The sequence below is a fragment of the Notechis scutatus genome, chromosome 8, assembly GCF_049901735.1.
Source record: "Notechis scutatus isolate UNSWTSFEM ecotype Mainland chromosome 8, rNotScu1.2, whole genome shotgun sequence".
NCBI classification, from domain to species: Eukaryota; Metazoa; Chordata; class Lepidosauria; order Squamata; family Elapidae; genus Notechis; species Notechis scutatus.
In genome coordinates this window covers 5,669,077-5,681,189 of record NC_142016.1, presented here as the reverse complement: position 1 = coordinate 5,681,189, position 12,113 = coordinate 5,669,077, and the positions used below count along the sequence as shown (strand labels likewise).

The window sequence follows — 12,113 nt, the reverse complement described above, 5'->3', positions numbered from 1 at the left end:
GCTCTTCTTTGTCCTTTGATAGGTCCCTGAAGAGAGATCTCTATGGACTTTATTGTGGAACTCCCCAAAAGAATATAGGAAATGTCATTTGGGTGGTGACAGATCTGTTTTCAAAACAGATGCATTTCATTCCATGCCAGAAGATACCAACAGCAACAGGACTTGCCAAAATTATTTTTATACCACATTTATAGACTGCATGGAGCTCCCCAACATATCATCTTGGACACAGGAGTGGGGTCCAATTCATGTCAAAGTTCTGGAGAGCCTTTCTGGACCTATTAGGCACAGACCAGGGACCTAGTTCTTCACACTATCCACAGACAAATGGCTGTGAATGGACAAACTCAATTCTAGAACAATACCTGAGATGCTTTATTACCTATATTAACTAAGTTTGTTTGTGTGTGTCTATTAATTTCAGTCATCTCCTGTGGAGACTTGCCCGTGCCATCCAATGGAAACAGGATTGGAACCTTAACCTCTTATGGAGCTACTGCAATTTTCTCCTGCAATAGTGGCTACACCTTAGTGGGCTCTCGTGTGCGAGAATGTATGGCCAATGGTCTTTGGAGTGGACTAGAAGTGACATGCCTGGGTGAGTACAAGACTAATGTCAACCTGATCAGCTGGGGGCCATTCAGAGCCCCAAATAGGAGACTTAGGGGACCATTCAGAGGATGTTTCTGCATCCATCTTTCAAAAGAACTGCAAGGTCAGATGAAAGCAATGGGTTAATCCACCACAATGTCAGTTGATAAATGTATAAGGTATATTTTAACCAGCTGCTTTTAATTTGTATCATTTCTTTTTTCTTCTTGCTGAAGAATGAAATACTATATCAGACAAGCCTCTTGCTACCAGAAGTACTTTTATTTTGCTTTTGGTTAAATTAAACCTCATTTTACACTTTATTATCAGCTCCAGATGGAGAAATGTCTCGAATAGTCTTAATAAACAGAATTAATGAAAACTGTAATGGATTCTTGCTGCTGTTCTTCTTTTATCTCAGTTTTATACCTGTTTAATACATACAAAAGACTTTTCCACTTCTCTCTCATTGTCGGAGTTGCCTGATGCCATCTTTGGAAACCTGATATAATTGAACGTATCTTTTAAAAAAATATTAGCAGTGGATAAAAAACCCTATAAATATCTAAAAAACTAATAATTTTAACACTCTCTTGGCAATGTTGACTCACCACCCATATAAAGAAAGGGGTTCTTCTTTATATCTTCTTCTTCTTTATATCCAAGAGAGGATGCACAAATAAACAATGTAGGAACAAGTTCTTTTAGGGACCAAAAATCAAAATTTCAATTTTTTTCTATCTTGAGCATAAAGTCCAGAAGCGGTTTCCAAGTGGAAACAAAACTGACTAAGTTTTTCTTGTTAATGTAAGATAATTAGTGTTGCCTTCTCCACCAACTCTATCACTTTTTCCACCTGTTCTTCCATTGTGGGCATTAACTTAGGGTCTTTCCATTTTTGTGCATAGAAGTTTCACACCACCATCAGCACATATAATAACAAAGTTCCATTTTTTTTCAAGCTCTTTCTCCAATATCCCTAAAAGAAAAACTCCTGGTTTCCATTTTATATTGCATTAAGAATTTTCTGAATTAAGGCAACATCTGTAGTAACTTTCCTAAAGTACAACAGGAAACCAGGTATCCAGGAAGGGTTCATTCTATATTGGACTCTCAGTAATTCTACCTCCTCCTCTTTACTTGTCCCTCCAGCGGGTCACTGTGGTGAGCCAGGTTCTATAGTCAATGGCCAGATCAATGGAGACAACTACAATTACCGTGGCAGTGTAGTGTACCAGTGCAACCCTGGCTTCCGGCTCATTGGCATGTCAGTCCGCATCTGCCAGCAAGATCACCACTGGTCTGGGAAGACTCCTGTTTGTGTGCGTAAGTATGTTGCCATTTTAATTACACAGCCTGACTCACAACTTTGATAGAGAGCTCAGGAAGAAAAGAAAAAACAGAGGGTGAAGGTGCAGCTGCCCCATTTCCCAATCCTGATTCCCCAGTTGCCTCCCTAGCAGGGGTGGGCTGCTGGGGGCTCGCAGGGGCTCGGGAGAACCCCTAGCTAAGACTGCAGGACGCAGAGAGCCCTCAATAACTTCAGAAAGACAAGCAGCAAGGGAAAACTCTTAATAGGCTTAATTGAACTTCTGGGCATTCAGCCAAGAGCATTTCACACCTCGTAAAAGTGTTGCAAGCTAGATAAATAATCCACTCAGTGCTTGAGAGGGAGAGCCATTGAGAAAATCAGATCACATAGCCACTGGCCTCTGAGGGGATTAATTCCCAATAATAAGAATCACATAATTCACCAGAAACTCCATGAAGTAGATCGCCTAGATCCCTCTCACAGTCACTGCTATTAAGCCTGGTTTCACCCAGTCTTTTATTTAAGTATTAAATGCATGAAATAATGAACAATATTTTGGTATATTATCGTTTTTTAGGTAATTAGAGCAAACAACCAATGTCGAGTTGGCCACACACACCCAGTCACGCCCAGCCAGCCAGTCATTAAGGCAGAGAGCCCCTTGCTAAAAATTTGAAGCCTACTCCTGCTCCTTAGTTGCCAAAAATCTTGCAAGTTTCAGTAGTCTAGCATAAGATTACGGAAGGATTTTTGAGAGTCCTGAGACTCCATCTGGTTTATCACTTCTGCTCTCTTTCACCTTTATTTTTTTCCTAATTATCTGTTTTATTGCAATTTCTCTCTTTGATTGCTGTGGGCCACCCAAAGCCTTTGGGAATAAGTAGCAAACATTTAATAAAATGTTATGAAATCCAATAGGAATCATTCTGGTTCAAAGTCACCAGTTTTGAATGTCCCAAAAGTGCTTTTCTAAATGGCAACTTGACTTTTTATTTTTGTTTTCCTTGAAAATGTTTCACTTCTCATCCAAAAAGCTTCTTCCGTTCTGAAGAACTGAAGTTCTAAGAAGTAAAGAAGCTTCTTGGATGATAACTGAAACTTTTTAAGGAACAAAAAGTCCAGTTGCCTTTTAGAAAAGCATCTTTGGGACAACCATGACCTGGATGATTGAGAATCTCCATAGATACCAGTTTTGGAATTAACTGAAGCTCCAGCCATTTTTTTCCCCTGACAAGGTTACATCAATTCATTAGCCCCCTTTCACTAGTAGTAATAGGCATAGCTTGGTCACAGCAGCCTGTTTTGAAATGTATGTTCAGTGCTGCCAGTTAGCTCAGTAAGGGAGTAACTTTTGATTTTTGATTTTTCAGCCACTTTCTCTCCAGCTCCTTTTCTTGGAGAACTAAATTTGCAAAATGGGCCAATTGAATGAATTTAGATGTTTCCACAACTTGAGTAAAGTGATGAGATTGTTAGCCATGTATAGGAGGTTTAGAGCAAAACATAAGATACTTTGGCTAATTGATTGGGATCACTGGTCCATCCTTTCATATTTCTAGAATGCCTCACTCCCTTCTGCAGACCCAGTTAAAATGTGGTAAAAGCAGAGCTTCTAAGGATTGCATACTTTACTAAGATCAAAAATATGATTTCTGAAATATTCAAAGATGCATCCTAGGAAAATTAAGCTATCCTACAATTTTGGTTCACTCAGTTTTATCGGAAGATCCACTGTTAGTTTGATTATGAGCTCACTCCAGACTTTATTTCTGTTAAGTCTTTTCCTCTATAACAAATATCATACAAATATCATGGAATCGTAAGGTGAAAGGGACCTTGAAGGTCTTCCAGTCCAACCTTCATTTGTCCAAGGTCCTTATACCATCTTGGACAAATGGTTGTTCTATCTTTTCTTGAAAAGCTCCAGTGATAAAGCAACTGTGGGAGGCAAGAGTTCCACTTAACAATTCACTTGGATGGATCTGCAAGAGATTCAATTTCTATAAAGAAGGACAAATCTGTCAAGGTTCACAAGTCATCATGGATTTATGCTACCTTGAGCTTCAAAGAAAACACCCTTTTTCTCCTGTTCCAGAGTAGTTTGGTTGCATTCATATGAAAGGGTATGCTCAGCTGAGCATATATTTGATCTGATTCTGTTTCTATTGTTATTTCTCTTACTTTGCATTCACCAGTAGTAATTTGTTTGCTAAAGAATGCTCAATAATTTCACTACAGGCCTTCCTCTTGGGGTCTTAAATTAATCATATGTATTTAAAGGGCATTTTAAGATGGATATAAGATGCCAAAACAAATCCTAAAAATTTTGACAGAGCACCTACCTGTGGGAAGATCAGTTTGCTAATCCTCCATGTATGTGACAGCAATGAGACCACATAGGAAAAAAAACCAAGTTGCTTAAAACCTGTAATTAACATTGTTTGACTAGTTTTCCATGCAGTTGCTCAGCCACCTTCTCTTCTCATTGTGAATGTCTAATGCATTTTGCTAGAGCCTGCAAGGAATAGAGAAAACCTTTGATTTTACCTGTGAGACGCACAACAGACTTAAGCTTTTCCAAGAGGAAAAGAAAAGCAATGGGTTCAAATTCAGATCCCTTACTTGGGGTTGGATAGAAGACGTTTTAGTAATTAAGAAGCAGCTTTTATTTCCCCTTTCCTCTTTGAGCAATACAAAAAAGATGCTGAGATCCTGGAAAGTGTGCAGAGAAGAGCAACAAAGATGAAATAGGGTTTGGGAGCTAAATTGTATGAGGGTTGAGGGAGCTAGGTAACTGTCTATCGAAGAGAAGGATTGAGGTGACATGATAACTCTCTCCCAGTACTTATTTTATTTATTTATTTTTATTTATTTATTTGATTTGCCAATTGTTTACAAGATAATAAGTATAAGTGTATACATAGTTGTGAATACATGAAATGGGTACATATAAGAAAAATAAAAGAATAAGAGAAACAATAGGACAGGGACGGTAGGCACGTTGGTGCGCTTGACGGGCTATCACAGAGAAAAGGGGATTGACTTATTTTCCAAAGCACCAGATGGCAGGATAAGGACTAGTAGGTGGAAGCTTATTAAAGAGAGATCCAACCTAAAAGTAAGGGGAAATTTTCTGATAATGAGAACTATCAATGGAATACCTTGCCCCTTGGAGTTGTGGGTACTATTCAAAAATACACTGGACAATCATTTGACCAGGGTAGTATAAGGTCTCCTGCTTTGACCTCCAGTGTCCACTTCCAGCCCTATGATTCAATTGTGCTACTAGTGGCTAAAACTGTAGTCCAAATTGCGACTTTTGAGTCTTTACAAGAGCAAGATCATCCCTGGGGTCCTTTCCTCATTATGACCTACCACACAGGCAATAATTCCCAAATCTTCTGACAGTCAGAAATATCTGTTGTATTTATAAGGAGCAAGAAAGTTCTATGGTTGGGCTAGACAAGAGCAATATAAGTGCAAACGTCAGTTGCTGCCATATATGCTCATTATTCAAAAATATTTCTGTTAATATTGCTGTTTGAGCCATCATTTTTCTTTCTTGCTCACTTTCTGATATGAAATAAATCTTTTCAGGGCCTCCTCCCTCTCCCCTTGGCAGGTGATTAATTCTACTGTTCAAATTTGAAAACCTGTTTTATCATCCAATCTGATCTTAATTCTTTCTGGTTTATTTCAACCCGTTCTTCTTAGTTTCACAATGTCAATAGCAAAGTATATAACCTGCTTGATGTTCCATTCTGTATAATTATTTATTTATTTTTTATTTATTTATATTGTCAAACAATTATTAGATAACAGGTATAAGTATAAACATGGTTATAAATACATGAAATGGATTTGAATAAGAAAAAAAGAAAGAAACAATAGGACAGGGACGGTAGGCACGTTTTGGTGCGCTTATGCATGCCCCCTCTTAGGAAAGGGGTGAGGTCAGTAGTAGACAGTCTAAGGTTAAAGTTTTTGGGGTTTGGGGAAGAAACCACAGAGTCAGGTAGAGTATTCCAGACATTGACCACTCTGTTGCTGAAGTCGTATTTCCTGCAATCAAGTTTGGTGCGGTTTATCTATTTAGTGCTCTTGTATTGTTTTGGTTGAAGCTGAAGTATTCATTGACGATTTGACGATTGCAGATGATCGATGATGTAGGCGGCAGTTTGTGCAGCAGTTTTACTGGAAGGTTAGCGCTCCAGGATCAGGCTCTCATCCCTTTCCATAAGATAACTAATAAGCACCCTTGAGGAAAAATTGAGGTCTCGGAGATGAGAATGGGTTGGAACAATTGTGTTGTTCTCACACAATAGTGGGATATAACACTCAAATACCTCAAACCACAATAGTAATGTTGGATTCTGGAAAAATCCCTCTTTCCAGCATGTTTTATAATATGTGAACCTGTAGGAATTAAAGAACTAAAAAACTGTTTAATTTGCAAGATTTTCTTGTGGCCTACAGCATTTTAAGTTACAGTGTGCTATTTCACTATTTTAAGGGACATATTATAGCATGCCCTTTGTTTTATTTCCCCATATACTTTTAGGAGACCGCATTCTGTTTCAATGAGTGTATAGCTCTGAGGGTTTTAACATTACACATGTGAGTTGATAAGCTTGGTTAAGTTGGATCCATGGGGGGAATGTAGAGGAGATTTTCTGTGACAGTCATTTCTCTTAAGTGTCGAAAAGAGAAATTCTTGCTTCAGGTTAAGTGCAGCTTATGATGATTGTACGAAGACATTCATATACTGTAGTTTTCTTGGTAATGATATATAAATGGTTTAATATTTTTTTCTGGGATTTAAAAAAAAATCCTATGACCTATCATGTTCAATTGTGGTTTTTTTTTTAAATTAGTCAAGGTGAGCTATATGCTACCATCTATCTTAACACCTTGATATACAACTGCATTAAAACATTGAGCTAAATGTTTGAGGATGCTATCATTAGCCTTCACCAAATTAAGATAATTTGCACAAATTTTCATAGCTTCAGAGGTTAGGCTTCCTGTGATACTTGTATGGATGAACCTTAACCATATTTCCATTATTATTAATTGATAATATAATAATAATATAATCGTCCTGTGACAAAATCTGAAACACCATTAAACAACCACATCTGCCTATCTCATGTTCTTGGAAAGGACTTGATAGGTAGAGTCCAGTCTGAACATCTGGCTGACTGTGCAACAGACAATAACAACAACAACAACAACAATAATAATAAACACTGCATGGACAGTTCCTTGAAAAGATCCAAGGAAAAGTAGATAAGGAAAAGACCTAGTTATGGCTGACCAACGGAACACTGAAGAAAGAAACAGAAGGCCTGATTCTTGCAGCCCAAGAACAAGCCATCAGAACGAATGTAATCAAAGCCAGAATAGAAAAAGCTGCTGATGACCCCAAATGCAGACTCTGCAAAGAAGCGGATGAAACCATTGATCACATACTGAGCTGTTGTAAGACAATCACTCAGAGTGACTACGAACAACATCACAACACAGTTGCTCAGATGGTCCACTGGAACTTGTGTCACAACTACCATCTGCCTGTAGCAAAGAACTGGTGGGATCATAAGCCTGAAAAAGTGGTTGAAAATGAGCATGCAAAACTACTGTGGGACTTCCGAATACAGACTGACAAAGTTCTGGAACACAATACCCTGAATATCACGACTGTGGAGAAGAAAAAAGTGTGGATCATTGACATTGCCATACCTGGTGATAGTAGAATCGACAAGAAACAACTTGAAAAAGTCACCAGATATCAGGACTTGAGAATCGAACTGCAGAGACTCTGGCATAAACCAGTGCAGGTGGTTCCAGTGGTACTCAGCACACTGGGTGCTGTGCCTAAAGACCTCGGCAAGCACTTAAAAACAATTGGCACTGACAAAATCACCATTGATCAGCTGCAGAAGGCCACCTTACTGGGATCAGCTCGCATAATCCGCCGATACATCACACAGTCCTAAACGCTTGGGAAGTGTTCAACAAGTGATTTGTGATACGAAACCCAGCATGGTTATCTCGTCAGCTGTGTAGACTGTCATTTATGTATACAACAACAACAACAACAACAATAATAGGCATTATTATTACTGCACAGTCAGCCAAATCTTTAGATTGGATTGGCATTTTTATCCACCTATCAAGTCCTTCCCAAGGACCTGGGATAGGCAGACGTGGATGTTTGATGGTCTTAGAGGTATGTACCAAATAAATCTGCCTTTTGTAATTGACTGGTGGTGATTTTGGTGCTCTTAATGTTTTGGAATTGCACCCAAGGCAGCTATTACTATTAATACTATTTAGGGTTTTTTTCCCATAGTTGTTCTACTTTTATTTAAGGCAGCAGTGGTCAAGCTCTTCTTGACAGACAAGAGTTGAAAGCAATTATTTGGATTTGTCCGTTGGTTGTTACCTACACTGTGGAAAGCACCATGTTCCTGAGAAAATATCCAAATAACAATGTCTGGCAGAAATGGGGAGGGACTGGTAAAGGCCAGAAAACTCTGAAAAAACTCTGTGGCTAAAATACAGTTCTCCTTTCAAATGCCCTCCTTTTCCAACTGTCTATGGGGATTCTCAATCATCCAGGTCATATTTGCCATTTTCCAAAAGGCAACTGGACTTTCTTTTTTTCTTTGAAAACTGAAGTAACTTATTGGATGAGAAGTGAAATGTTTTAAAAGAAAAAAAAAAACTAGAAAGTCTAGCTGCCTTTTGGAAAAAAAACAAAAACCTTTGGGACTCCTTTGCCAACCTTTAAAAACCTGCTGCTAAACTTAGTTAAGGGTCAACCTAGAAAGGGAAAGGGGGTGGTTTTCATAGTATGGCTTGAAAAGAAATCAGATGCTGCTAGAAGATGGGCAACACTGGGAGAAATCTCACTTCATTCTATTGTAGTTGGCATTTGTATGTCCTTGAGCCAGGGAATAAGGCAGGGATGTAATACCTTGCATTCTCTCTGCAGCCATCACCTGTGGTCACCCAGGCAATCCAACAAATGGCCTGACCCAAGGCTCTCAGTTCAATCTCAATGATGTGGCCAAGTTTACATGCAACATTGGATATCGCCTTGAAGGGACTTCCAAGTCCCAATGCTTGGCTAATGGCCAGTGGAATAAACCCTTACCCATCTGTCGCAGTAAGTTGTATTTCTCTATCCCCATCCTTCTCCTCCCCTCTTTATTTCTGCAATCTAAATCTGTTCTACCGCCCGGAGCAGCATCTCTTCTGATGGAACTCCCGTCAGCACAACCTGGCTGTGTTTCTTTTCAATGTGTCCCAGCAGATTCTTGAAAGAAAGAGGGGTCTTTAGCTCAGTACAGTTCAGCTTCAGTGTCATGTGGAAAGCATAGATAAAAAGACACATCCCGTGCCTAATGGCTTGGTGGTGATTAAAACTAAAATCAGACTATAACATTATTTATTTCATTTAAAAGATTTGCATGGCTACCCATCTTAAATCACAATTCTGGGCGGCTCACAATCACATTAAAATGGCAAAAACTGTAAAATCATAAAAACAGAAACTAAAAGAAGTGTGTCCAAAATACATAATTATAATGTTTCAATCATTATTTAAATGAGTGTCGTGGAAGGCATAAAGCATTTAGAGTGTTGTTTAGTTTTGCTTCTTCAATGAGTTCTAGTTAAACAACCACCTCTTTTCAGTACAGTAGAAGAGAATATATACAGCTCTGGGTTGAACTCAAAGAGCACCAGCACCAAGGACTATTTTTACCTTTTACATGAAAAGAAACAGAGCCTTCTCCTTATAGCACTTTTTCTATGAACAAATGAAAACAAGGGGGAAATGTGCAAAAAACAGAAGAGCAAAGGAAGAGATGGACCTCCCATTCAAATGGGGCATACCTTTTGCCAAGAATACCTAGTGCATTCTGAGCACCATATTACAATAAATATTTAAACCTCAGCGTTAAATAAATTGGAAGGGCCAAAAGAATTTCACAATTTCAGAGTATATGCATGACAGCAATACATAAATACAGTTGTAGTTACAATGGGCAATTGAAGGCCCTGGACCAAACACCCAACTAGACGAATGACAATTGTATTCTTGCTTAAAGATTTCAACTGGATTTTGATTTCCAGATTCTTCTGGGTTTGAGTAATTCATTTTAGCAAAATCTCTATTACTCTGTCTCTGTCTGTCTGTCTGTCTGTCTGCCCCCCCCTCTCTCTCCCTCTCCCTCCCTCCCTCCCTCTCCCCCTTTCTTTCCCCTTCCCCTCTCATTCTCCCTCTCCCTTTTCAGAATGTTAAATTCTGAGCACCATATTACAATAAATATTTAAACCTCAGCATTAAATAAATTGGAATAAATTGGAAATAAATTGAAAATCAAGAAAGACATACTGAGGTCCTACCAAGTAGTTTCCTTTATTATTCCTCACCATTAGACAGAAATTTGTCAAACTAAAGCTACCGCTTGCACCATTCTGAGAACTTCTAGGGAGGAACTGTCTTAATTTTTTTTTCTCCTGCACAAACTTCCTTCCGCATAAACTTTATCATATTTAGCTCCTCTGGGATGCAACCCCTTCCTCCTAGAAATCCAGACTACATTCCATCACAGAGGAGAACCAAACGGTAAAATATTTTCACATTAGGATTTGATGCAGTGGCATTGGTGGGAAGGATTTAAAAAGTCAGGACGGCTGCTACAACTACATAATCAGAGCCCTACCCCCTTTTGATGTGTGTCTCATGGATTATACATGTGAAAAAGAGGTGGCACTTCAGTTGTGCCTTCAGTTTGCAGCCACTATATTTTTGCTTACACCCATAAATACCCCTGATTTGATCTACTCTCCTCCCATGTTATTTTCAAAACTGGAAGGGAGAAAGTGTTTTCCTTCTTTGTAATACTTTTTCATTTTTTTGCTGATAATATTCTTTTTATCTTCTATGATTTGCTTGCAGTTGTAAATTGTACTGATCCTGGACACCTGGAAAACTGTGTTCGTCAAGTGCAACCAAATGGGCCTCATAGATACAGTTTTGGAACAACCGTCTCTTATCAATGCAACCATGGATATTATTTACTGGGCACCCATGTGCTCACCTGCCAGGGCGATGGCATTTGGGACCGCCCGCTCCCTGTCTGTCATTGTAAGTTCCTTGCTTTTCTTTTGCTTTGATTTCCATCCAGTTCAGAAAGAGAATGTATCCTTTACAGGCTGTTTTGAGTTTGTAATGGCTTCCCGCTGCTCATCTTCTTGGTCCCATGAACAAGGGGAAAAAGAAACTTCACAGCTTATGCCAGCCCTCCAGAGTCTTAAGAGGAAACCCAAATTACGTATTTATTTTTATTTCAACTTTATTATTTTTACAAATAACTCAAGATAGCAAAAATATCCAACACATCTTCCTCTCCTATTTTCTCCACAACAACAACCTGGTGAAGTCAGTTGGGCTGAGAGAGAGTGACTGACCCAAAGTCACCCAGATGGCTTTCATGGCTAAGATGGGACCTGAATTCAAGGTCTCCTGCTTTCTAGCCCACTGCTTTAACACGAGATTATTTATGGAGGTGGTAACGCCCCCATCAAGTAATGGACCCAGATAGGTTCCAGAAGGAGCTGGGGGTTATAACTTCAGATTTATTATGCAGTCCATCTGAGCTCTTAGTCACTGTTTGGAATAAGAAGGTGACTGAGGCTCAGGATAGGATTGCACCCTTGTGACCTCTCCTCACCCGTAGACATCTCTGTGCCCTGTGGTATACAGAGGAACTGAGAGGGATGAAACGCATGAGGAGACATCTAGAGCGCTGCTGGCGGAAGACAGGAGATGAACTCAATCAAACACGGGTAAGAGCTGCTACTAAGGCCTACCTTGTGGCGATTCATGAGGCGAAGTGTAAATACTTCTCCACACTAATTCCACCTGAAGGGGCATGCTGAGGAATTTGTGGATTTTCATGGAGCTCCCCAACAGATTATCTCAGATAGGAGTGTACAATTCACATCCAGTTAGATGCCGGCGTGGTTGCTGATCTGGTGGAAGCTTCTGAAGCAGGTTCTTGCCCTGTTATCTGGGAACGGTTTGACCCTGTTGCTCCTGAGGAAGTGGACAGGATCCTAGGGAATATACACCCGAGCACCTGTATTTTAGACCCATGTCCCTCCTGGCTTGCGAAAGCTTCCCAGGAGATGACAG

General features: G+C 39.5%; 1 protein-coding gene across 2 annotated transcripts in view; it reads left to right on the top strand.

The window, feature by feature from the left end:
• The window catches only part of CSMD2 (CUB and Sushi multiple domains 2), a 642,692-nt gene that overhangs the window by 579,550 nt on the left and 51,029 nt on the right, over positions 1-12,113 (top strand). For both annotated transcript variants that reach the window (XM_087970516.1, XM_087970515.1), the window contains 4 exons: positions 425-598; positions 1,744-1,917; positions 8,901-9,074; positions 10,875-11,063. In XM_087970516.1, coding sequence (XP_087826642.1) covers positions 425-598; positions 1,744-1,917; positions 8,901-9,074; positions 10,875-11,063 — 711 coding nt within the window. The remainder of the gene's footprint in view (positions 1-424; positions 599-1,743; positions 1,918-8,900; positions 9,075-10,874; positions 11,064-12,113) is intronic.